The 24,862-nt window shown below is 35.9% G+C and overlaps 1 protein-coding gene across 2 annotated transcripts in view; it reads left to right on the forward strand.

Moving 5' to 3' along the window:
• The window catches only part of LOC145215408 (uncharacterized), a 70,696-nt gene continuing 45,834 nt past the window's right edge, over positions 1-24,862 (forward strand). For both annotated transcript variants that reach the window (XM_080084105.1, XM_080084106.1), the window contains exons 1-56: positions 1-150; positions 1,020-1,102; positions 1,165-1,318; positions 1,390-1,472; positions 1,533-1,686; positions 1,751-1,833; positions 1,898-2,051; positions 2,132-2,214; positions 2,276-2,429; positions 2,488-2,570; positions 2,628-2,781; positions 2,851-2,933; positions 2,993-3,146; positions 3,208-3,290; positions 3,351-3,504; positions 3,563-3,645; positions 3,706-3,859; positions 4,697-4,779; positions 4,833-4,986; positions 5,097-5,179; positions 5,924-6,077; positions 6,141-6,223; positions 6,289-6,442; positions 6,507-6,589; positions 6,650-6,803; positions 6,863-6,945; positions 7,001-7,154; positions 7,219-7,301; positions 7,386-7,539; positions 7,603-7,685; positions 7,737-7,890; positions 7,947-8,029; positions 8,350-8,503; positions 8,570-8,652; positions 8,710-8,863; positions 8,922-9,004; positions 9,229-9,382; positions 9,933-10,015; positions 10,666-10,822; positions 11,132-11,214; positions 11,639-11,854; positions 12,204-12,271; positions 12,886-13,045; positions 13,403-13,509; positions 13,794-13,902; positions 17,314-17,487; positions 18,302-18,334; positions 18,394-18,522; positions 18,814-18,909; positions 19,825-20,010; positions 20,890-21,086; positions 21,819-22,017; positions 22,723-22,872; positions 23,274-23,465; positions 23,887-23,957; positions 24,678-24,825. In XM_080084105.1, the coding sequence (XP_079940231.1) occupies positions 38-150; positions 1,020-1,102; positions 1,165-1,318; positions 1,390-1,472; positions 1,533-1,686; positions 1,751-1,833; positions 1,898-2,051; positions 2,132-2,214; positions 2,276-2,429; positions 2,488-2,570; positions 2,628-2,781; positions 2,851-2,933; positions 2,993-3,146; positions 3,208-3,290; positions 3,351-3,504; positions 3,563-3,645; positions 3,706-3,859; positions 4,697-4,779; positions 4,833-4,986; positions 5,097-5,179; positions 5,924-6,077; positions 6,141-6,223; positions 6,289-6,442; positions 6,507-6,589; positions 6,650-6,803; positions 6,863-6,945; positions 7,001-7,154; positions 7,219-7,301; positions 7,386-7,539; positions 7,603-7,685; positions 7,737-7,890; positions 7,947-8,029; positions 8,350-8,503; positions 8,570-8,652; positions 8,710-8,863; positions 8,922-9,004; positions 9,229-9,382; positions 9,933-10,015; positions 10,666-10,822; positions 11,132-11,214; positions 11,639-11,854; positions 12,204-12,271; positions 12,886-13,045; positions 13,403-13,509; positions 13,794-13,902; positions 17,314-17,487; positions 18,302-18,334; positions 18,394-18,522; positions 18,814-18,909; positions 19,825-20,010; positions 20,890-21,086; positions 21,819-22,017; positions 22,723-22,872; positions 23,274-23,465; positions 23,887-23,957; positions 24,678-24,825 (6,937 nt within the window). In that variant the 5' untranslated portion in view covers positions 1-37. The remainder of the gene's footprint in view (positions 151-1,019; positions 1,103-1,164; positions 1,319-1,389; positions 1,473-1,532; positions 1,687-1,750; positions 1,834-1,897; positions 2,052-2,131; positions 2,215-2,275; positions 2,430-2,487; positions 2,571-2,627; positions 2,782-2,850; positions 2,934-2,992; positions 3,147-3,207; positions 3,291-3,350; positions 3,505-3,562; positions 3,646-3,705; positions 3,860-4,696; positions 4,780-4,832; positions 4,987-5,096; positions 5,180-5,923; positions 6,078-6,140; positions 6,224-6,288; positions 6,443-6,506; positions 6,590-6,649; positions 6,804-6,862; positions 6,946-7,000; positions 7,155-7,218; positions 7,302-7,385; positions 7,540-7,602; positions 7,686-7,736; positions 7,891-7,946; positions 8,030-8,349; positions 8,504-8,569; positions 8,653-8,709; positions 8,864-8,921; positions 9,005-9,228; positions 9,383-9,932; positions 10,016-10,665; positions 10,823-11,131; positions 11,215-11,638; positions 11,855-12,203; positions 12,272-12,885; positions 13,046-13,402; positions 13,510-13,793; positions 13,903-17,313; positions 17,488-18,301; positions 18,335-18,393; positions 18,523-18,813; positions 18,910-19,824; positions 20,011-20,889; positions 21,087-21,818; positions 22,018-22,722; positions 22,873-23,273; positions 23,466-23,886; positions 23,958-24,677; positions 24,826-24,862) is intronic.

Genomic DNA, 24,862 nt, shown 5'->3' on the forward strand with positions numbered 1-24,862 from the left:
TCCTGCCACATGTCCAAGATACTATGGAATTCACACAATGGATTGTTTGAGAACTTTATGGGACATGGTTGGATGTTTACCAGAGGGACACGAGTTTCCTGATAATCTGACATCAAATCAAACTTATGTTCTATCTTGGACAAACTATACGTAAGAGCTTGTTTTAGTTTTGGTCCAGTTTGTACTTTAATACCTCCTAAACCAGCGGTTCTTAACCTTTTTTTGTTCACGCCCCCCTAAGGTGTTTGTCGGGCACTTCACGCCCCTCCCCCCCCAAAAAAAACAGGTAAAAAATGACAGTTTTTACGAACACATGCAGCAATGGAACTACCAGAAGTTTCCGTTGCCTATCTTGTAAACCATGGATCACCTAATTACGGCCCAGGGCGTTAATGACCGTGCAAACATTCATATAATACATTTCAGTAATAATTTTACCTGGTCTAACAGGATAACAAGGCATAAGTATCATCCAAAAGCAGTTTGTTACGTCACATACAAAAGCAAAGAATAGTAAATGTGTGCGAACAATTGCTTTCTTAGTTCCTTGCGGTAGAATAAACGTGCATTAGTTGGTATGTGACACTTCTATAATTTTACAATTAAACAGCGGCACAACCTGAATATCAATAAGATCGTGGGAAGACATGAACCCTTTGTGGTCTTGTCAAAATCCACGCGTGTGCCAGTTTGGGAAGGGCTGCTTCAGGGCTTGTAACCAATGCGACTCTCAAAAAAATTGGCGATCCCTGTTCTAAACTGACTAAAAACTTTGCCATGTATGTCATTACTCAAAATTTGTGTTACGCCATAAGGTATTGCATCATAAAATTCGCTTCTTTTTAAAAACGTTTGTGCCGGCAAACAATGCACTACACTTGCAAAACTAATTTTTGGGGAGTTGAGTCCAAAGTTAAATAAGTTTATTTATTTAAAGTTTATTTAACTTTTGGCTCGCGCCCCCTTCGGAAATGTCTGGTGCCCCCCTGGTTAAGAACCACTGTCCTAAACTGTTTTAGATCATTGTTGAATCAATTTAACACCACAAGAATGAACTCAGACTCCGGAGATTCTGCCGAACAACTGAATTGTTTTGGAATAGGTAGGATGATATATGTTCTATGTTACATCACTGGCAGTGCTATATCTAATATGTTGTTCTAGATTTTCCTGCCACTTGTCCAAGATATTGGGGCATACATACAATTGACTGTATGAAGACTTTGTGGGATATGGTTGGATGTTTACCAGAAGGACATGAGTTTCCTGACAATCTTACATCAAATCAAACTTTTGTTTCATCCTGGACAAATTATACGTAAATTAAAAATGATATATACTGCAGTATACAGTTTACAAAATATAGCAATAAATGCATTTGTGCTTCAGATCGTTATTGCATCAATTCAACACAACCAGAATAAATTCTGACCTTGGAAATTCATCTGAACAACTTAACTGCTTTGGGATTGGTATGTTTACATTTTATTTAGTTATTATATATTACAAACACTCTTGATTGGTTGCTTCAGATTTTCCTTCTACTTGTCCAAGATATTATGGAATTCACACAATGGATTGTTTGAGAACTTTATGGGACATGGTTGGATGTTTACCAGAAGGACATGAGTTTCCTGATAATCTAACTTCTGCTCAAATTTTTAAATTCTCTTGGACAAACTATACGTAATTTTTGTGACTTGTTAATCTGTGGAATAGTGTTTACTTTTACATATACAATATTTTTTAGATCTTTGTTAAATCAATTTAACACAACCAGATCAAATTCTGACTTTGGCGATTCCGCTGAACAACTCAACTGTTTTGGAATTGGTAAAGATCAATAAGTTTCTTTTTATTTCAAGGTTATTTAACACTCTGAAATAATAACTTCTAGATTTTCCTCATGATTGCCCAAGATATTATGGAATCCACACAATGGATTGTTTGAAGACTGTTTGGGACATGGTTGGATGTTTACCAGAGGGACATGAGTTTCCTGACAATCTGACATCAAATCAAACTTTTATTTTGTCATGGACAAATTACACGTAATTTCTGATATTTGAAATTCTAAAATTTTTGATCACCTTGCTAGCTTTAATGTTTTATTTTTTTTGTGTGTTTTTAGGACACTTTTACATCAATTTAACGTCACAAGAACAAATTCTGACTTGGGTGACTCTGCAGAACAACTAAATTGTTTTGGAATCGGTATTAACGTGTATTGATCCATTGCTTTCAGTTTCAAAATGGTTTTTGATTCTACTTTTAGATTTCCCGGCCACCTGTCCAAGATATTATGGAATCCATACGATGGACTGTTTAAAGACTTTATGGGACATGGTTGGATGTTTACCAGAAGGACATGAGTTTCCTGACAATCTCACATCAAATCGGACATATGAACTGTCCTGGACAAACTATACGTAATATCTCTGTATGTTTTTATGTGTTTATTTTTATTGTTGTTCTTTTTTGGTTTAGATCAATGTTAAACCAATTTAACACCACAAGAATCAACTCTGATTTGGGAGATTCTGCAGAACAACTGAATTGTTTCGGAATTGGTTTGTTGTTGTTTTTGCCTATTATCTGTACCTTTTTATTTCATCTGCTCTATTTAGATTTTCCCACTACCTGTCCGAGATATTATGGAATCCACACAATGGATTGTTTAAAGACTTTGTGGGACATGGTGGGTTGTATTCCAGAGGGGCATGAGTTTCCTGATAATCTGACATCAAACCAAACATTTATATTGTCTTGGACAAATTATACGTAAGAGCAAAACTGTGTGTTCTTGTTTTGCATGTTGTGTTTTACACTGTATTGCTAAAACTTGTCCAGATCTTTGTTGAATCAATTTAACACAACAAGAACCAATTCTGATTTGGGAGACTCTGCAGAACAACTCAACTGTTTTGGAATTGGTACATTACTTTAACTAGATGAATTATTGTTGTACAAATATATTCATGCATATTTTTAGATTTTCCAAATGATTGTCCAAGATATTATGGAATTCACACAATGGATTGTTTAAGAACTTTATGGGACATGGTTGGATGTTTACCAGAAGGACATGAGTTTCCTGACAATCTGACATCAAATCAAACTTTTACACTCTCCTGGACAAACTATACGTAAACATGTGGAATTTTATTTTAAAGCTATGATACAATTGTATTTTCTCATTTGCTGCAGATCATTACTGCATCAATTCAACACCACACGAATGAATTCAGATTCTGGAATTTCTGCAGAACAACTAAACTGTTTTGGAATTGGTAGGTTTTGCCAAACTGCCTCATGTTAAATTGAAAAATGTTACGAATTTGTTTTTACAGACTTTCCTGCTACATGTCCCAGGTATTATGGAATTCACACAATGGATTGTTTAAGGACAGTGTGGGACATGGTTGGTTGTTTACCAGATGGACATGAGTTTCCTGATAATCTCACAACAAATCAAACTTTTGTGCTATCTTGGACAAACTATACGTAATTCAAGTTTGTCCTTCTTTTGTATTGGACTTGTTCAATAGTTTTTTTTTTGCAGTGCTTTGTTAAATCAATTCAACACAACAAGAACAAACTCTGATTTAGGAAATTCATCTGAACAATTAAACTGTTTCGGAATTGGTTAGTTAACCTGTTGTTTTTATTTTTATTGACAGGTTTATTTATTGTTCTATGTTATAGACTTTCCTGCTACCTGTCCAAGATATTATGGAATACATACTGTTGATTGTTTGAAGACTTTATGGGATATGGTTGGTTGTATTCCAGAGGGACACGAGTTTCCTGATAATCTTACAACCAATGAAACTTTTATATTGTCATGGACAAATTACACGTAATTGAGTGTACTTAAATGCTTTGCTTTAAACAACATGTGAATAGTTATACCTAAACTGATACGGTTTCTTTCTATACTTTATAAGCTAAAACTAAACTTTTAAAAGTGTGTTTGACTGAACCATTGTCATCCTGTGTAAGACTTGTAAGCATAATCCATAGTCTTTTTGTAACATTACTTGACAAATTTATTAGGTAACTGTTTACAACATTATCACCTCTGCTCCATGTTCCACAAAGCAGGTGCTAACCAAACATTCATTACTTGATTTTGGGCCTTCTATAAACTGACTCCCTGCCACAACACATTCATTTTACCACTTCATAAAAGACTCTTCAAGTTTAGTTTTGAAATGTTTCTTGCCAAATATCATTGTTGAGGTGAAACAGAAAGCTAGCTATGCTTCTCTTTAGTGATGGGCTGACCCAAGCCAGAAACTAAGTATTTGATACCAAGCTTCACTGTTTTTAGTGCCCAGCGCTCACCCAAGCAGTTGCATAAACTGACCGAGCATTAAATTTGCATATTCATGCCCTTCTAAGATACAAAACTAGTGTTCAAAGGGGTATCCAAGAACCAAAATGACTCAAGGGGCCTTGGAAAAACAATGGAACTAGCATCAAATTGAGAATACTTGTGATGTCTCAATGCACAGAGCATGCTTGTCTGGCCAAGCATTAACATGAGATCTCAGTGTTCGGCCCAACCAAACATTTGCAGTTTTCGCTTATCCCCACTATCTTTAAACTTTCTTGATCTTTGTTATATTGAGCAGTTTTTGATCAAGCTTAGTAAATGAAATTAGTTTGTTGCAAAATGTTTTTTTTTCAACAGAGCATTATTGAATCAATTTAACACAACAAGGACAAATTCAGACTTGGGGGTTTCTGAAGATCAACTTAACTGTTTTGGAATTGGTAATTTTGCTTGATTTTGGTCTATTAAAAGATGATATCAACATGCATTTTAGACTTTCCTTATACATGCCCGAGATATTATGGAATTCAAACCATGGATTGCTTGATAACTGTATGGAAAAATGTTGGATGTTTACCCGAGGGATATGAATATCCTGATAATCTTACAACTGCCCGAGTGGGCAATTTGTCATGGACGAACTATACGTAAGTCATGGTTGAAAAAAAATGCTCAAAATTGTTTATATTTGTTTACAACCTTTGCCCATACATGCTTACACATCATTTAAAAAAAAAACAATATTTCATTATTTTAGGCATTTGCTAAATCAATTCAATACTACAAGAATGAATTCAGATTTGGGAGTTACCGCTGAACAGTTAAACTGCTTTGGAATAAGTAAGTCTTACAAGTTGTACATTTCTCTTGCCTTAAGTCCTTTTGACCACATTTAAGTACCGGTAACCCGATTTGGTTAATCCGGGATCTTCACCTAATTCCAACAAAATTTGAGGTACAAATGGTTTGTAATGTTGTAAGACTCATTCGATGTCGGTTAATATGGATCTTTGCCTAATCCAGACAATTTTGTTGCTTCAAAAGGGTCTGTATTAACCGATTTTTACTGTATATTGGATTTCTCATATATTTTCGGAAGTCTCATTAAGTTATCTTAGTTTTCCAAATATGCTGTTCAAGTTAACTCAGTTTATTTTACAGGACGATGGTTAATTTTGGTTTAGTGTTGCTCTGGTTTTCTTTTGATATTTTTTCTTTTTGATATTTTTTAAACTTTTTTTTATATTCATGTGAATATGCAGTTTATCAAATGATTGGTAGGTTATGGTTTAGGTTTCAGCATGCAATAAATCATCAATAAATGTGGTCAACTGCAATTGTCTGTAATGCAAAATGCTTTGAAATCTTGTTCTTTACTAACTTGGTAGGATAACATAAGTTTTTTGCCTATTCACACACATATGTTAAAATTTATGTTTGATCTTAATTATTATTTTAATTGATTTCTGCTGCTGAACCTCATTCATGTTTGGTCCCTTTCGTTGATACACAAGTGGGACCCTGAATGTACACAAACATGGATCCACTTAGCTTTGCTTCAAATTATATTGTCTTTCCCATCAGATCTTCCTTTTACTTGTCCAAGATATTGGGGAATTCACACAGTTGACTGTTTGAAAACTTTATGGGACATGGTTGGATGTTTACCAGAGGGTCATGAGTTTCCTGATAATCTCACAACTAATCAAACGTTTGAATATTCTTGGACAAATTATACGTATGGGCTTGTTAATAATGACTTGTTAAAAGTTTGGAATTCATACATTTGCTAACATTTCAGGTCATTGCTGAATCAGTTTAATACGACAAGAATGCTTTCTGATCTAGGAAATTCTGATGAGCAATTGAACTGTTTTGGAATTGGTATGGATAAGGTTGTTGGAGTTTTAGCATGGACTTGTTTATTTTCATTTTTTATAACGCTGTAGATTTTCCTGCTACCTGTCCAAGATATTATGGCATTCACACAATGGATTGTTTAAGGACAGTTTGGGATATGGTTGGATGTTTACCAGAGGGACATGAGTTTCCTGATAATCTTACATCAAATCAAACTTATGTTTTGTCATGGACAAATTATACGTAAATCAGAAAAACTGTACATGTTGCAGTATACTTTTTCTGCAATAATTCATTTATCTTTTAGTGCTTTGCTAAACCAATTCAACACAACCAGAATAAATTCTGACCTTGGAAATTCATCTGAACAACTAAACTGCTTTGGGATTGGTATGTTTACATTTTATTTAGTTATTATATATTACAAACACTCTTGATTGGTTGCTTCAGATTTTCCTGCCACTTGTCCGAGATATTATGGAATTCACACAATGGATTGTTTAAAGACTTTATGGGATATGGTTGGATGTTTACCAGAAGGACATGAGTTTCCTGATAATCTTACAACAAATCAAACTTTTGTTCTGTCTTGGACTAATTATTCGTCAGTGCTTAAATAAACTTATGTTTTTAAAAGTTGCTCGTAAATTGATTGTCTTTCAGGGCACTGTTGCATCAGTTTAACACAACAAGAATGAATTCTGACTTTGGAGTGTCTGAAGAACAACTAAACTGTTTTGGAATCGGTTTGTTGTTTTGTGTTGGATGTATTTGCTAGTCAGAAAAACTGAGCTTTTATAGATTTTCCTTATGATTGTCCAAGATATTATGGGATTCACACAATGGATTGCTTGAAAACAGTTTGGGATATGGTTGGATGTTTACCAGAGGGACATGAGTTTCCTGATAATTTGACAACAAACCAAACTTTCACACTTTCATGGACAAACTACACGTAACATATTTTTCTCTTTAGCGAAATTTTGAATCATTTGTGTTTACGTCAAAATGTTTCTTAGGTCTCTGTTGAATCAATTTAACACCACAAGAACTAATTCCGATTTAGGAGATTCTGCAGAACAACTAAACTGTTTTGGAATTGGTTTGTTGTTGTTTTTTTGATGTGTGACAACTTATTTGCAATTATTCATCAAATGGTAATGAAATTATTTTCATGTCTTTGCAGATTTTCCTGCCACCTGTCCAAGATATTATGGAATTCACACTGTTGACTGTTTGAAAACATTATGGGATATGGTTGGTTGTTTAGCAGAAGGACACCAGTTTCCTGACAATCTCACAACAAATGAAACATTTACATTGTCCTGGACAAACTATACGTATGAACAACTTATAATCTGGCATAATAAACAGACATTTTGACTTTTGTCTTGTTGTTTTAGTGCTTTACTGAATCAATTCAACTGGACAAGAACAAATTCTGATTTGGGAGATTCTGCAGATCAACTGAACTGTTTCGGAATTGGTAAACTATTTTTGCATGTCACTTTTCCCTCTCTTAAATGTTTTTTTATAGATTTTCCTGCCATCTGTCCAAGATATTATGGAATTCAAACCATAGATTGTATGAAAACTTTATGGGACATGGTGGGATGTTTACCAGAAGGACATGAGTTTCCTGATAATCTGACATCAAATCAAACTTATATACTGTCATGGACAAATTATACGTAATACTATTTTTTCGGAAGCCAAACTTTCGAAACTTAGATTTTTCTTTTTGCAGAGCTTTGTTGAATCAATTTAATACTACAAGAATGAATTCTGATTTGGGAGATTCTGCTGAACAACTCAACTGCTTTGGAATTGGTAGGTTGTTTTTTGTAGTTTTATTGCATCAAATTTTCTACACAATTGCTATGATCCCCTACTATGAAGCTGACATGTGCAGCATACAAGGCAGGCAATGGTGCTTGTGATTCGACTTTCAGCGGTTTCTCCACTGAGCCTGTGTAGCTCAGTTGGTAAAGCGTGAGTCCCGGAAAGACTCCTGTCGTGGGTTTGAATCCCACCACATACTAGATTTTTCTAGTTTGTGCCTTGCCATATGGAAATGCTTGGGAGACCAGCTGATTCGGTACATGCATTTATTAGGCCTGGCGTACTTTGATCAATTGCTATGATTGTAGACTTTCCTGCTACCTGTCCGAGATATTATGGAATTCACACTGTTGATTGTTTGAAGACTTTATGGGACATGGTTGGTTGTATTCCAGAGGGACACGAGTTTCCTGACAATCTTACAACAAATGAAACTTTTACATTGTCTTGGACAAACTACACGTAACTATTGTTCAGAAGCTGAAATTACTTTTGTATGTGTTTTAATATTGCATATTTATTGTTCAGAGCTTTGCTAAATCAGTTTAATCAGACAAGGATAAATTCTGATTTGGGTGTTTCTGAAGATCAACTGAATTGTTTCGGAATTGGTAATTTTTGTATTAAGTTTAAATAGATCAGTTAGCAAAAGTTTATCGTTTGTGTAGATTTCCCTATTGAGTGTCCGAGATATTATGGAATTCACACAATGGATTGTTTAAGGATTGTTTGGAAAAATGTTGGATGTTTACCTGAGGGTTATGAGTTTCCTGATAATCTTACCTTGAACAGAACTTATGAGCTCTCATGGACCAACTATACGTAAATATTGATTGTTACTTTGTAGTAACCAATTTATTCACTCTAATTTATGTTACAGATCTTTGCTGAGTCAATTTAACACCACAAGGACTCTTTCTGACTTCAATGTTTCTGCAGAACAACTTAACTGTTTTGGAATTGGTAAAACAAGCATAAAAAACCTCTTGTAGCACATATTCAACTAAAAGTTTTAGTACACTTAAATCAGTCTGTTTTTGCTGTTGTTGTTATTCATTGTACACAGAATGGCTTTAGACTTATTCAGATTTGTCTGCAAGCATTAGTTTAGTATGCATTAATCGCAACTAAAATTGTCTGCAATGAGTAGTTTTTATTTAGCATTGTAACATAGTTAATTTGTGTAGATCTTCCTGGTGATTGTCCTCGTTACTGGGGTCTACATACTATGGATTGTCTGATAACAGTGTGGCATATGGTGGATTGTTTGGATGTTGGTTATGATTATCCAATGAACCTCAGCCATTCTGCTTTTGCTGCAGTTTCTCGTATGAACTACAGGTATTCATGTCGTTTTTAGTGTTAGTTTAAATTTTGTCAACACTTGCGAAGTGAATGAAATAAACAAAATGAAATAACAAACATAAAATGAGATCTCATTCTCAAATGAACCGTTGATAATTGTAAAGCAGGGTTTGGCAACCTCTGGCAAACATGCCAACTTTGGTATGCAGGGTGACTTTTATGACACACCATGCAATTTGCAAATTTATCTTTAAGTGTTTTTCTGTTGTAATTTTTATTCTTAATTTGTTATGGGCCGCGAAATTTTGTTTGAAGTAGCTACATATTTTTTTGTTGTAATTTTTATTATTTATTTGTAAAGTTTTTGTTGATTTGTTAAGCATAATGATCTAAAAAAACAAGCTAACTTTTTGGATTTGGCCTAGTTGCTGTTCAATTCAACTGCATATTATTTGCATATATATAAGATAAACCTTATTTGAAGGATGCTGGCCAGGGTTTCAACCACCCTAAAATAAATTATTTGTACATGTTTAAAATAAACCCTGTGTGATGTGATTTTGTTGTTATGAATGTGTTTCAACAGCTTTCTGCTGCATTCTTTCAACACAAGCAGATACAATGCAGATGCTGCAAGTGTTCCTGACCAACTTGCTTGCTTTGGAATGGGTAAATTAGTGGTTATTGCTTGAAGTGCTGATAATCAATTTCCTCGTGTTGTTTAGTATTATAAAATTTGGCAAACCTATGGATTATAAAATGTAAACAGTAGAAGACTTTATGTCTTGTATAGTTTAAAACAGTTTACAACAACTATATATAACAAGATTGTGGTTCGAAGTACGATTTGCCGTAAATTTTAAATTAATAACAACTTCCTTAGGCCTTGCCCTCAATTTTATTGTAGAAAATTAGTCTGGCTCTGTTGTTTTGGTTGTGCAACCCAAATGTTAATTGGGTTAACATTACTGACAATGGCAAAATTGACATGTTATAAAAGAGTATTTACTTTTTAGCTCAGTATGAGCCAGCCCAATTTTTTTTTTTTTTTAGTTTTCTCTAGGTTCTATTTGAATAAGATACTGATGATGCTGTGAAGGGGAAATGTGCTTACCTAGGGATAAATGACTAAATGTTTTTCATAAATTTGAATATAGTAAGCATAGGTTTTATTAGAGTCTTCATCCACCAAGCAACAAGCTGGGAGATCCTAATTTTAAGCTGAAAGTGTGCAGTATTGAATTTCCCGTTCTTAAAATTTTGATGAATTTAACTGTTTGACTTAATTTTAAGGTTGTAAATGACTTTGCTACTTTCAGTTTATTTCACAAACTGCTCGACATACTACTGGAATCTGACAGTGGATTGTCTGAGTTTTGTTTGGCATCGAGTTGTTAGATGCTCTGATCGTGGTCATGGTTATCCTGCATCAATCAATAACACAGGACTTAAGCAGTACTATGGATTTAATCAGAGGTTTGTCATTTTACCTTGATTGCTTTTTTACTCTAAAAAGACCCAAAAACAATCTGCTCACAATGAGTTTGCCATAGAGCTGCTTTCAAAGTAAGGCAGAACAGACCCAGAACCCGAGTACTTGGTACCGAGCATTGCAATTTTTTATGCTCGAAGTTTGGCTGAGCAGTTGCACTAAGTCGACAATTTAACTTTTGTAATACATTGGCTTTGATTAGCAAATATGTGGTGGTTTTCTCTATTTTTCAAGTTTGTTTTGATAACAAACACCTTGCATTTTTTGTTAATAAAACACATTTACTTATGCAGAGATGTGAGAGACTGGATTAAAGATATCAGATATGAAGCAGACCACTTTAATGTTAGCCAGCAGTATTACTGCTATGGGATGGGTTAGTATAGAAGCTTTCATTTCTATTTTTTGCCTTCAAATTAATTTTAATGTACTAAACATGATCTATAACTGCATAAAGTGTAATTTATAGCTTTACAAAAAAACAATTTTATAATTTTTGGTGGGGAAATGGCCAATAAAACAACTTCCAAATTGCAGTTTTAAAATACAAAGTACATGTCTACAAATATACAGTAATATTGTATGTGTTTTGATGCATTAATGACATGAGTCCATATACAAGACATTAAATATGACACTTGCCAGGCACAACAAATTTGCTGCAACTTTTACTCATTTCCCTAACTGCAGTAAACCTTGGTTAATTCAGATCTATTTGGGCTGGATAATGAATCAATTAAATCTTGTTTAACCAAGGTTTCGTGTATATACAATGCAACATTTTTATGTATTGATTTCAGCACTCCCACCAAATTGTACATTCTACCCTTTCCACAACGACAGTTGTTTGAGTTTTATTTGGTTGAATCCTATTCGTTGTGTGGAGGAAGGAACATTCTATCCACCAAAGTTAAACACTTCTCACAAACACGCCTTGTATCAAAGTGGTGATATGTATGATGTACATGACACTATGTGGATATTGTTTAAAGATCAGATGATGTGCTATGGATTGCGTAAGCATGTTGCATAAAAACTGATCTAATTGCTGCATTTTTACGATGGTCAAATCTAAAAAAAAACTTTTCTGTTGTGATTGGCTTGCAACATTTCTTAACCAATTGGTCATAGGTTATTTGGGCCACTGAGCAAGGCAAAACTATTCGCATCTCATTTTTACTAAACGTCTTGCGTGATTTAATTATTAGGAAACTGACGGATTGCGTTTATGTTGAAACCTTACAAAATATTTTCGAGGCCACATAAGAGACAAGTTTGATACCAGCTAAAAATAGTCTGCAATTTTCAGCACCTAATAGAGATTTTAAAAATGCTACCATTAAGTTTTGTATTTTTTTGATTTAGGATTTCCAACAGTTTGCAACTACTTTCCACCTCACAACACCACTTGTTTCAATCTTCTGTTTCAGCAGGTAATTTTGTTAAATATAAGCAGAGATTTTGTTCTCTTTTGGGTATTTTTAGATATAGATCCTGGGAAAATGAAGCAAAAGTGTAAAAAAAGTAATCACACATAAAACTTGCCAAACTTGTGCATGCAATTACTGTCCCTAAGTTAAAATATATGTAGATTTATTTATTTCTGATTCTGCCTTGGGTCCAGGTGGATTTAAAAATCTAAATAGTTCATTATTGGATAGAGAGCCCATATTTTTTGTTTGTGGTAGAAACCTTATCATTTCATATTTGACTTTCAAACTAACAAGTATGACATCTATAAGTTGAAGACAGTCCAAACTGGAATGCTGGAAGGTGGCTCTAAAAGAGCTCAAAAGGCTTTATCTCTTTTCTCTTGCTGCACTGATGAGACCTTATAGGTCGAAACAGTGTGCACTGTCTGCAGCTTATCGTGTATTGGTTTCATGTTTCATATTAGCTTCTAACAAAAGTAACATTTGTGTAGTGACATATTCTCACTAGTTTTGATTAAAGTAGTCAGGCTGCAAAGTTTTCAATTAGGCTATTTTAAGTACATTTTTATAACTTACTATTTGCAAAAAAGACATTGTATTTTTGCCATAATTAGGCTGGTTGCAACTACATACTTGGAATAATACCTCCAATGCTGATTCCTTACTACAATGTTTCTCATGTGCGATCCATATTGCTGGATTTTGGTGCCATTAAGAATCACTCTGATTCTAACATCACAGGTGGCCTTCAATATGAACTCTGCTATCGACCACGTAAGTGCTTTATATGTTAAACACAAAAGACACATAATAATATCAGATATGTTACATACTAAATTTGTCCTAAGTTTAAAGCCCTGGCCTGTGGAAGCCTATTGGCTAATTTATAAGGGTGTGGCACACACATTACAATTTTCATATTGATATGACCTACACTAAACAAGAGCATGAAAAGACATCTTGTAAATAGAAAGAGGTGCATGACATGATGTGTGCTTTCGATATGCATGCATATTTAGCAGACACCTAGTTATTGTCACAAAAATGTTAATTTACTGAGTAATGATCAATTCATCAATGTTTGTATGTGTTTGAGCGATTAGTGGCTACGTTTTGTTTTGTGTTTTACAGGCTGGTTTGTATCGAACAACATGACGCTGCTGGTTGTAAGAAATGCAACCAACTACACTGAAGCATTGGAGTATTGTCTCGAGAGAGAGTCGGTAATATTTAATGAGGTACATCATGTTTACTGTTTTTTGGGGGTTTTAATATGGTTGTAGATTACTATGTGTGGGCTTCCCAGATGTTTTTTATGGTATTGCCAAGTAGTTTACGAGCTCATATTTCGGTATTGTTTAATGCTGCATTGCCAAGCAATCACATATTGTCGCATAAAAATCTGTCTTTCTCTTCAACTTGTGTAACATTACCATTTCAAACAAATAAGTTGGTATGTAACATCTACAGCTTGCCAAAACCTGTATAGTTTTATAAGTCATGTCTTGTTGTTTTGATACAGATTAATGACACTCGGATACAAAGCACCATTGAAAGAAAGTTATACAACTCAGAGGAATATTTTGGATTTAAGAATTGGTGGCTCGGAATTGATGATCTTGAATCTGAAGGTGCAAGCAGTAACTACATTATAGTTTTAACACTGCCTAGATCAGTGGTTCTCAACCAGAGCCCATGGTCCCCCAGGGGGGCCATGAGCTGTGTTCCGGGGGGCCATGGGTGTAGATTCACCAGAAACACCCACTAAAATCCATTTCCTTTTTAACTTTATTCCCTAATTTAATCGACTATTTCACATACTATTTGTCTATATTGAGGTTTTTACGATGACGGATTCTTGTTTATTCTATTCGACCTGTTTAAAGTCGAAATTAGTACCGAATTCCAACATGAGATTGCCTTTTACATTTTTAAGAGGGCCACAGGTCCTACAGGATTACTTGAAGGACGCCACAAGGTCCAAAAGTTACTTTTATGGGGCCACGGTCCACGAAAGGTAGAGAACCACTGGCCTAGATAGTTAATGTGTGCAGCCTGTTGTCAATGTACTGGCTAGCTCAGTGAATGGCTCCCATAAGTAAAATTAAATGTGGCGAACTGAACAGCTATTTTCGGGTGAAAATTTTGTTCTAGTTTTATTCACCATTAAGCTTGAATTCTTTGTGATCAATCAGGTTTAACTGGGTGGCAGCAATTTTTTGCTCAGGAAAACCTAAATGGCCGAAGATGGGATTTTTTGAATTCAAGGCAGTTACCCCTTACAGCCATATTGGTGACTTTTCAATTCTTCAGAGACAGCAGCAAAAACAAATTGTCATTAATTTGTTTTACACTGATTGTCTATATTGCCACAGTTTTGTTAAGGAGATATTTGAAACAAACATACAAACATATGAAATAGGTTATTGCTGCCAGGCATAATGTATAACTGAGTATTGATCATCCACCAGTTTTTATTATACATAATCGACGTTTCGACGTCCTATACAAGACGCCTTCATCAGGATAATGACATATCTTGCAGGACAAAATTCTTATATAGCGACAAAGTGCGAAACACACACACAAAAATAGCGATAAGAAGATCGCGCGGCTGCAAACTCGCACCACGCAATGATACCACAGCTCAGTGCTGTAAAAGCGCCCGATAATGTGGAGCTAAAGGTTCTGCAACTAGGAACAAACTTTGCAGTTGCACCAAAAACAGTTCCGAAGGCAAGTATGTTGGCCTGTGTTGAGAAGGGTATATATTCTTTGCCGATGCATGTTAAAACTTTAATACAAAGCAAGCTCGTTAATTGTATTAAAAGTCACAGGGGCAATACTTGTAATCTTATTATCTTACGTCATCTGAGCGTCGTGCAGTCACATATCTCAAAGCCAATGACGACATTACTATTCTACTGGCGGATAAAGGTAATAGCACTGTTATTATGGACCGCAAGGTTTATGACGACAAAATTCAAGAGCTTTTGCACGACTCAAGCACGTACAAGAAACTGCCACGTGACCCGACCCGAAGAACGGAACTAGTTCTTAACAAGTTTGTTGGTGCTTTGCACAAGGAGAAGAAATGCATCTCCGATGCGATGTTTCATCACCTGCACAGCACAGATGGTTTTGCTCCAAGGTTATATGGATTGCCGAAAGTCCACAAGAAGAATATACCTCTACGTCCAATCGTGTCGTTTATTGGAAGCCCCACTTACAACCTAGCCAAATATCTAGCTCGACTTTTAGCACCGTTGGTCGGAAACACTGAATTTACCGTCAGAAATTCTGCAGAGTTTGTAAAAGATTTGAAAGCGCAACAATCATTGTGTGAAGACGAAACGTTGGTTTCATTTGATGTTACTTCATTGTTTACCAACGTACCAATCGATCCAGCATTGGAGATAACGGAATCTCGTTTACTCGATGATTACAGCGTTAAAGACAGCACCACATGGACTCATGAAGACATACATAGGGGGCTTGAGATTTGTTTGGAACAAACATACTTCCGATTCAGAGGTTCCTTTTACAAGCAAATGTATGGCACGGCCATGGGCTCTCATGTGTCAGTGGCCGTTGCCAACATGGTCATGGAGTCTGTGGAGGAACGTGCCTTGCAAACTTTTGCCACACCACCACGGTTTTGGCGACGGTATGTAGATGATACATTCTGTATCATCGATAAACATCAGGTAACAGAGTTTCTGCGACATTTAAACAACGTGCAACGAGGTATTGCATTCACTATGGAATTGGAAAGCGACAACAGTCTTCCGTTTTTAGATGTGGAAATTTTGAAAGCGGCGGATGGTAAACTTTCCACGCGTGTGTACCACAAGCCGACCAGTACCACGCGCTATTTACACTTTAAATCCCATCATCCATTATACCAGAAAAGGGCTGTTGTCAAAGCACTTAAAGACCAGGCCGAACGCTTGACGACAGACCCTGCATTGCTCCAATCGGAATTGCACAGGGTAAATGAGGCCCTGCGATTAAATGGCTACCCGAACTGGATTCTCGGTGATCATAAAAAGGTTTCACGGAAACAGATCCAGTACAAAGAACGTGCATTCGTCACCTTACCCTACATACCAGGGTTAACAGATATAATCCGTCGTATGTTGATCGATTTCGGCGTATCGGTTGGGGTCAAACCAGCAAACACCCTACGTCAGATGCTGTCGCACCCAAAAGACCCTCTAGATGCTACTGCAACTAGGGGTGTGGTGTATGCCATACCGTGCGGGGAGTGTGACGAAATTTACATCGGTGAGACGGGCAGAAGTCTAAATACGCGCCGGAGGAGCACGAAAGGGATGTGGGCAAGAATGAGGCTAAGAAATCAGCGTTGGCAAACCATGCAGCTACTCACCACCACAGCATTAATTTTTCAGCTGCTCAGGTGTTGGTGAAGGAAACTGATTATCACAAGCGAAGTTTCCTAGAGTCTTGGAACATCCATTCACGCGCCAACACAATGAACGTTAAAACAGATGTTCTAATGCCGATAAATTATCAGTCGCTTTTACAGCACTGAGTTGTGTTATCATTGCGTGGTGCGAGTTTACAGCCGCGCGATCTTCTTATCGCTATTTTTGTGTGTGTGTTTTGCACTTTGTCGCTCTATAAGAATTTTGTCCTGCAAGATATGTCATTATCCTGATGAAGGCGTCTTGTATAGGACGTCGAAACGTCGATTATTTATAATAAAAACTGCTGGATGAGCAATACTTAGTTATACAAACATATGTACATGGTATCTAACCGGGAAAGTGTAGGCAGTTTGCATTACACTCATAAGCATGTCTCAAATATCTTCCTTGTGTCGAAAGTAGGACTAAAACATGAATTTTACTGTCAGTGTGATGCTATTCTCTCTTTAAACATTCGTTAGTTTACTGTGGTAGTGAACCATGATAAAATGATTCCTGCAAGTTTCAAAGAAGGTTTAGTTATGATATGCAGTGTAGTCTGTTTGATCAGCTTTGAATAAATGAAGCTTAAATCAATGTTTATCATTACAGGTGATCTTGTGTGGAATATCGGAGATGAATTAGAACTGGGGGATTATGATAACTGGAGTCCGAGTTTTCCACTTTTCCATCCAACAAACGATTGTGGAATATTCGAAGCAGACTTGGGCTGGAAATGGAATCTCCGTGATTGCGCGGAATCTCATCCATTTGTTTGCCAAAAGTGTAAGTACAAGATGACAGTCCTTGTGTGACTGTGTGGGAATTGGCTTTTTAGCCTGTAAGATCCAACCATCTGAGGTGCTAAAGCAGGGGTGGGCAGCCCGTGGGCCGCATGCGGCCCTTCATTAAAGGTTGTGCGGCCCGCAGAGACGCTTGGATTTTAAAAGTACTGGCAAACGAGTCCATTTTTGAGCTGATTAATGCGCCTGGTGCTAGTTTTCTGCGATCTGGCAAAATGTGTAGTTGAGCATATTTGGTAAGAAACAAAGCAAAATTACTTTTGTGTTATGCACATGTGCGGCCCGCGATCCAATTTTGACATTCATAATTGGCCCTACAGTAAGAAAGGTTGCCCACCCCTGTGCTAAAGCCTGGCTGTCCAGCCTGTACATTTAATGTCTTGTCATAAGCTGCACTGATAAGCTGGCATGTATTTTTAAACTAATAAGGAATGGTAACACTTTCTTGCGTTACAATGATGTATGTAAATTGCTGCCAATCAGTGGTGTCCAACCTTTTCATTCCACCCTAATGTACTACATAGTAGACGCTATATCATACAAGATTCATTTAAAATTGGGTCTTTTATAATTTCGCTGGTTATATTCCCAGTGCTTAGGTCACCAACTACATGTAGAAAATTAAGTACATTTTCTCCCTCAAGTTTTACAAATCCTCTTTAGGAAGGAACTTCCCGGTTGGGGACTACTGTTTTAGTGTTTCAGTCTTTTACCTGCTGCTGTTTGCATAATATACAATCAAGAACAAGAAAATCTTACTGTAGCAACTGTATGTTTACATGTTATGTGTTTTTTAGATTTTTGCAGATATCCACCAAGAGTCATGCAAGGTAACATTTGTAAAACAAGCAACTAAAATAAAGAAAGCCTAAACAATATTTCCTTCCAGCTATAATGACATTAAACTTCATCGAGAAAAATACATGTTTTCCTCCTTGTCAGCCGCATGAAGTGTGCAACAACGGAACATGTGAATGTTCGGAATTGTTTTTCCCTTATAACTGTTCATGGAACGGAGGTGTGTGTAGTTTTAAACTTAATAATTAGACATGGGCCATGTCAGGCAAGAACCTAATACACATCAATATTATTCGCACTTTAAGTTTAAAACATATCTGCACAATGCATTGATATAAAATATCATATTTTCTTATTTTTACCATCTCTATTAACAATAATTACTAAAAAGGTTTTTGTTTCTCATGAAACTTTGTATTTAGTTTTGTTATCATGTATCCTGTATTTACAGAAACATTACTGCATAAGTTTAGTATTGTGCATGTTTAGCAAAATGTTCATTTTTATTAAGGACGCCTTGCAATGACTGAAGGTCTGCTTGGCAACAAAACATTTATCCTTTTCAAAGATGATGCTACGTGGGAGCAAGCTTCAGACTATTGTTCAGGTAAAACACATTGTTCAACGATGTTACATATAGCGTGGCAACCTTACTATGACCTATTTAGTTTGTTAATTTTCCCTTACTTTGTGATCTCTGGCACTGTTGAAGGGATATAATAATATCTTCAATACCAAACTGTGTATTACTCAGCCAGTTGGTAGATCCCATCCTCGTCACAAATAAACTCTGTTGAGTTTCTTTGTATTTTAGGTACACAAGACACGGACTTAAATATTAGCTTTAGTATAAAACAAATTGCCAGCGAAGTAGAATAAAATGAATACGTTTTATTCAACTTCGCTGGCAATTTGTTTTACACTAAAGTTTCTTTGTATTGTTTGCTCAATAAGTAAAATAGAATGAATAACGATTGAACGAAACAGGCATTAGCTCGGATAATTGCCAATTTACATAGCACAGACGAAAAGTAATCACTACAGGCAAAACAGTAATGAATGCAGTACAATTATCGAATCATGTGACTGTGGAATGTGTGTGAGCCACAACAGATTGTTTAATACTTTTTTATTAGCTATAATCGCTGAAGTTGTTTATTCACCAGGGTTCGATTTTGGACTGGATTCTGGTTTTACAATTTAATAGGGACTTTTCTTTTTCAAGTTATTTTCCTTTATGTGCAGCATAAAAAGATCTACAGTATTAAAAGTGATTTGAACAACGAAGTTGAGTTGAGTTTATGTCGCCGGGCAAAATCATCGCAGCACAATTGTGCTAAAATATTCACCTAGCCCGAAATACAATGTTCAGACGTTAAAAAACGTGACAAAATTAAGGGCGCAATTGGTGGATAGATGACAGATGCGCTGCAGCTACACTGTTAAGTTACTACATAGTTCAGGTTTTATAACTCTCCTGACACCAGATAGAATCAATGCTGACACATTGCAACCTCTTTAGATATCTGGGGAAAGTTAGCAGTTCCCAACACCAGGGAAAAACACACCTTCATATTAGATCAGGCTGTGAAGGGAAACCTATCAGGGTATGTTGTGGCAATGTGGCTTGGGATGACCGACTTGGACAAGGAAGGGGTCTGGAAGTTTGTCACGGGAGAGCTAGTTAACTTGCCACCAAAGTTTGCAAGTATGAAATGTGATGTAATATAGTTAAAGAAAACTTAACTTTCCTATTTATAATGAAATTGAAAGTCATAATAAAAATTTTGCAAATGAATCATCGCCTATTGTTTTTCACCAGCCAGAACTTTTTTCAGGGTTCCCGCAGGTATGGAAAACCTGGAAAGGTTATGGAATTTAAATTTGTATTTTTAAGACCTGGAAAAGTTTTGAAAAAAGCCAACTTTGGCAAAACTCCTTGAAAAAGTATGGAATTTGGCCCCTGAAAATGCCAGATAGAGATAGGAATTTCAAATTACGTAACGTTTGTATATTTGTTGCAAGTATGGTAAATTGGCTGCATATATCAAAGCCTCTTTTCTAGTTTTACTATGGGAATTGCTAGATTTAAAAAAAAATAAGGGTATGGAAATTCGGGGTTTTTTCTTGAAAAGTTTTGGAAAAGTCATGGAATTTTTAAACAAAAATTTTGCGGAACCCTGTTCTGTACTGGTATCATTGTCTTTTTTTTCTATTACACCAATGTGGCTACAGAAAAGGTTTGGTGCAGAATTCAATTTACCAGAGTTCTTAAAATAAAGACTGTTACAAAATTGTGGAATTCCATACTAGACTTATTGTGTAAAACAGTGGTTCTCAAACGTTTTTATTGTCGATTTTTTAAGTGTGTAGGGAGCCGCAAAAAAACGAAACCTTGAGAAAATCACTGAAGAAGATGACTTTGAAAGCTAAAATAACAATGTTTGGTGGTTTTCTGAGGTCTGGTGCGAGCCGCAGAATAAGTAGTTGGGAGCTGCATGCGGCCACGAAAACCGAGTTTGAGAACCACTGGTGTAGAAACATTAGCTAAATTTATGTTCAGTTGATCACCAGAACATGTGTTCAGATTTAACTGCTGATGGCAAAATACCATGGTACGTCTACAACTCGAGCTCTGCAGACGACAGGTGGCATTTTTACTACGATGAAGCAGATTTGGTTAAGACAAAATCAGAGGCTGTGGATTACTGTGCCATTATTGGAGGACACCTTCCTATTGTACGTGAAAAGGAGGAAAATGACAGAATGGGAAAGTTTTTAGCTGTGAGTTCTCTTCTTTTGATTTAAGTTTACAAAAAGAATTTTTCACCTACTCATAAATAATTTAATATACAGACTAATTTGGTTAATTAACCATTTTGCCGTTTTATGCTATTAACCAATCTAGTTCAAACAATTATACAGCACCTAATTGTTATAATATGCTTAGCGGTGGGCACCCCGATTTGCCATTTTGTACGTTGTTTAACCTTGACAATAACAGTATCAACACTTGCTTTAATTGGTAATTTTGGAAAACCAAATGCTTTAAACAAATAAAACAAATTGGAAAACAAATGTATGAGATAAAACTTGCTAATTCATATTTATGTGTGAGAAGTGGATTCAAATAAAATATCGACGTAAACACACCTGTGATTGCATAGGGATCATAAATTCTAACCAACCACATTCTGCAGTATTATATAAAAGCCTACAACTTCCATTATGACCAAAAAGAAATGTTTACTTTCCATCAGGCTTAACTAATAGACAGATGTACTGCAGTCATGTTATACAGACAGTACACTATACTCATTCTCTGGAGAACTTCCCCCACATACCACTTCATAATACAATGTAGCTGTAGTCATGGTCCACCAATTGTGCCATCCACTAACTTGCGCTCTGAGCAGGTTTAACATTGCGCAGCTATTTCCGGCTTGGTGATTGTTTTAGTGCAATTGTGTTGCTACATTTCCCCAAGCTGAATAAACTCAACTTTTAACAACACAGGCTCATTCTGGTGTCTGGAAAAGAGATTTTCGTGGTGTAAAAGAGAGTCGTGCTCATGAAGGAGCTTGGCTTGGAATGTCACGAGAATCTCATGAACCACTGCAAAATTTAAAGTGGGACGATGGGATTATTGCAAACATGCCAACGCTGTGGTACAACTGGAGAGGTCTCAGTTTGCCTCCTGAGAATATTAGTAAAAGTATGTGCTCTATCATGTGTGATAAAGCTTTTTTATTTTTGGAGACTTGCACACAGTGAATACAATTAATTGCAAACAATTTTGCAATGGCTTTTCTTGCAATTGGAAAACTGTTTATTTAGTTTAATGACCAATATAACAGCCCAAATGGACATAAAAAACGACATGTACTGTGGTTCAAACATTTTGGCAAATGCTCATGCCCAGGGTTTTTTAAGGTTTGGTTTAGGTGACCGCTAAGTAGTTTTAAGAGACCGCAAGTGTTTCATTTAAATAACATAAATAGCCATATTTGCTTAAACAGGAATTTTGGGAAACCACTGGAGAAATTTGGGGGAGCGTTTCGGTCCCCCAAAACACCTTAAAAAAACACTGCTCATGCCAATATCAGTGATAACCCCCATTAAACTTATAAACATATCCCTGTATAGTGTTTCAAAATACATAGACAACATTACGGTACTGTATAGTTTGTTTTCAAACATAAGTTAAAACTTATGATTTGTTTTATTTATGCCAAGAGGCATTGATGCTTCAACAACAAGTGTGCCACTCTTTGATACTAAACATTTTGCAAAGTTTCAGTGTGCCAACCAAACTTAAACAAAATATTAAATCAGAAATAATTTTTGATTTTAAGTGTAGTTCCCTGCAATCTGTGGTTTGCAACATTACTGCTTAAATTAACTATGTGACTTTTTTTAGTGTACCAAAACTGGAAGTATCCACCAGACCCTAACGGTGTTCGCTACCTTCGTGGTGTTTACTATGATGAGTATTGTGTAGCAATCCAAAATAACAAGAAGTGGATTGATTTGGTTTGTACAGATCAGATGCATGTGATTTGTGAGCTAGGTAGGTCAAAGCAATTAAATGCACAAAAACCATAACAATGCTTGAGGGTCAAAGTTAGAACCAGAGTGACAAGGATTTTTGTTTGCAGATTGTGTTCTTAGTGATAATTTTGTTATGTAGCAAATATTTGGTAATAAGATTTGAATGTTTTTGTATGTTTTGTGTCAGTTTTGTCTCATTTTTAACTGATATGAAGCACCAAACTAAATTATGTTTCTGTCTAAGATCTATTTCTAAAATAATCTTGGATTTTTGACAAACTCTTAAGAATTGCAACATTAAGAAAATTTGTGACATCTGGACTTTTAATTTGATAGAAAGCAATCCTTGTTTCAATAACATGTATTTTTGGCATAGCACCTATTTGGAAAAATAAAATCTAACTGTTTTTAACTGTGTAGGTCCATTTCCATTTGAACGTTGGCACAATGGTGGAAATGTAAATGCTGAACCCAACAACGCTTGGTGCAGGGAAGACTGCGGTGCTATAAGGGTCGATCTACTTAAACAGAGTTTCGACCATTTTACATCAGCTAAAGACTTCTGGAACGATTACTTGTGTCAAAGAAAGTTGGGTTTTACTTGTGAGATTGGTAAGTCTGTGCCAAAAATGTAGTTAATGTGACATAAGTCCTTAATCTAGTGGCTTGGAAATTGGTTTTGTTCTGGCAAAAGGATAAATTCCACAAACCGATGTATGTAATGTTGTGAGTTCAAATCCCACTGCAGACTGCATTTTTTAGCCTATGAATTGGAATGCTTTTGAAACTGGCTTGATTGGCTATAGCACTTCTAATAGGGCCTGGCATACTGTTGTCTATCAAAATTAGGCATTTTATTTTGTGTGTAAAGTTCAAAACTGTTACAATGGAAGAGCAATGTTGTGCTTGGTGGACTTTTGCCGTAGTCAGTGTTAAGCTCAGTTTGCAAAAACTGTAATTATTTGGGACAGACTAAAAGTGTGTAGGTTTTATTACTTGTACAGTTGTAATTAAACTTGTCCACACATTTCAGATTTGCCAAGTGATTGTCCCACTTACAATCCAACTCTGACGCATGACTGCATAAAACAACTGTCTGATATGGTAAGTTTATTGGACTTTTACTCTTACCAAGTTATGTGGTAGGATAGAGATATGTAGTTAAAGTCAAAGAAAAAATGTAATCAGATGCTGCTTTGCTTGGAGAATGTTTTGCCCTCTTGGGAGGCCCTATTAACATATCGTGGGTGCAGCTGTAATGCTTCCACAGTTTTACTAATTACTCTTCATTTTCTTTGCTTCAACATTGCACAGACATGGCACTTTATTGCTATTTTAGCAGTTATTTAATAAAGCATTCAACATTCCGATGTACCATTCATGGCACCTTCATTAGGGTAAAGAAACAAAACATTCATGAAGCACAAAAGCAGAGATAAAAAAATCTTATATTGCTCCATACTGGCACCAATAAAATGACAAAAACTTTGGTTTACTGGTGTTAGAGCCAAGGATAACTTATTGACATAATAATGTCCATTTTATGGTCATGGTGCTTGCATGTACGTCAATATTCCAAGACTTAATACCTCACATTTGATATTCAGTTTACCTTATCCTTTGATAAATCAAGTTTTTGCACCCTTGGGGTCACCAATGTAGCGAGGTGTTTGTTCGAGGGACATCGTAATAGAATAACACAATGTGCAAATACTCTGCATAAGACGAGAGTCAGAGAAAGAAGGCAATCTGTCCGGTTCGCTGTAGAATGAAAGCATGCGATAACAGTAGTGAGAGAGGCCGCTACATTACCATTTGTTTCAGGCAAATTGTAACTCATCTTTGCTCACTGACAACGTATTGGATTATCTGGCTGCAAGAGCTGTTGGTGGTGTGTGGAGTTACTTTAGAGAGGTTGAGATTAAATCTTCTACAAATGTTGGACTTTATTCTGAAATATGCAAGTTTAAAGGTAATTGAACTTAAATAGTTTGTCCCAGAATCTTGAC

This window comes from Phallusia mammillata, chromosome 2 (assembly GCF_965637545.1).
Source record: "Phallusia mammillata chromosome 2, kaPhaMamm4.hap1.1, whole genome shotgun sequence".
NCBI lineage: Eukaryota > Metazoa > Chordata > Ascidiacea > Phlebobranchia > Ascidiidae > Phallusia > Phallusia mammillata.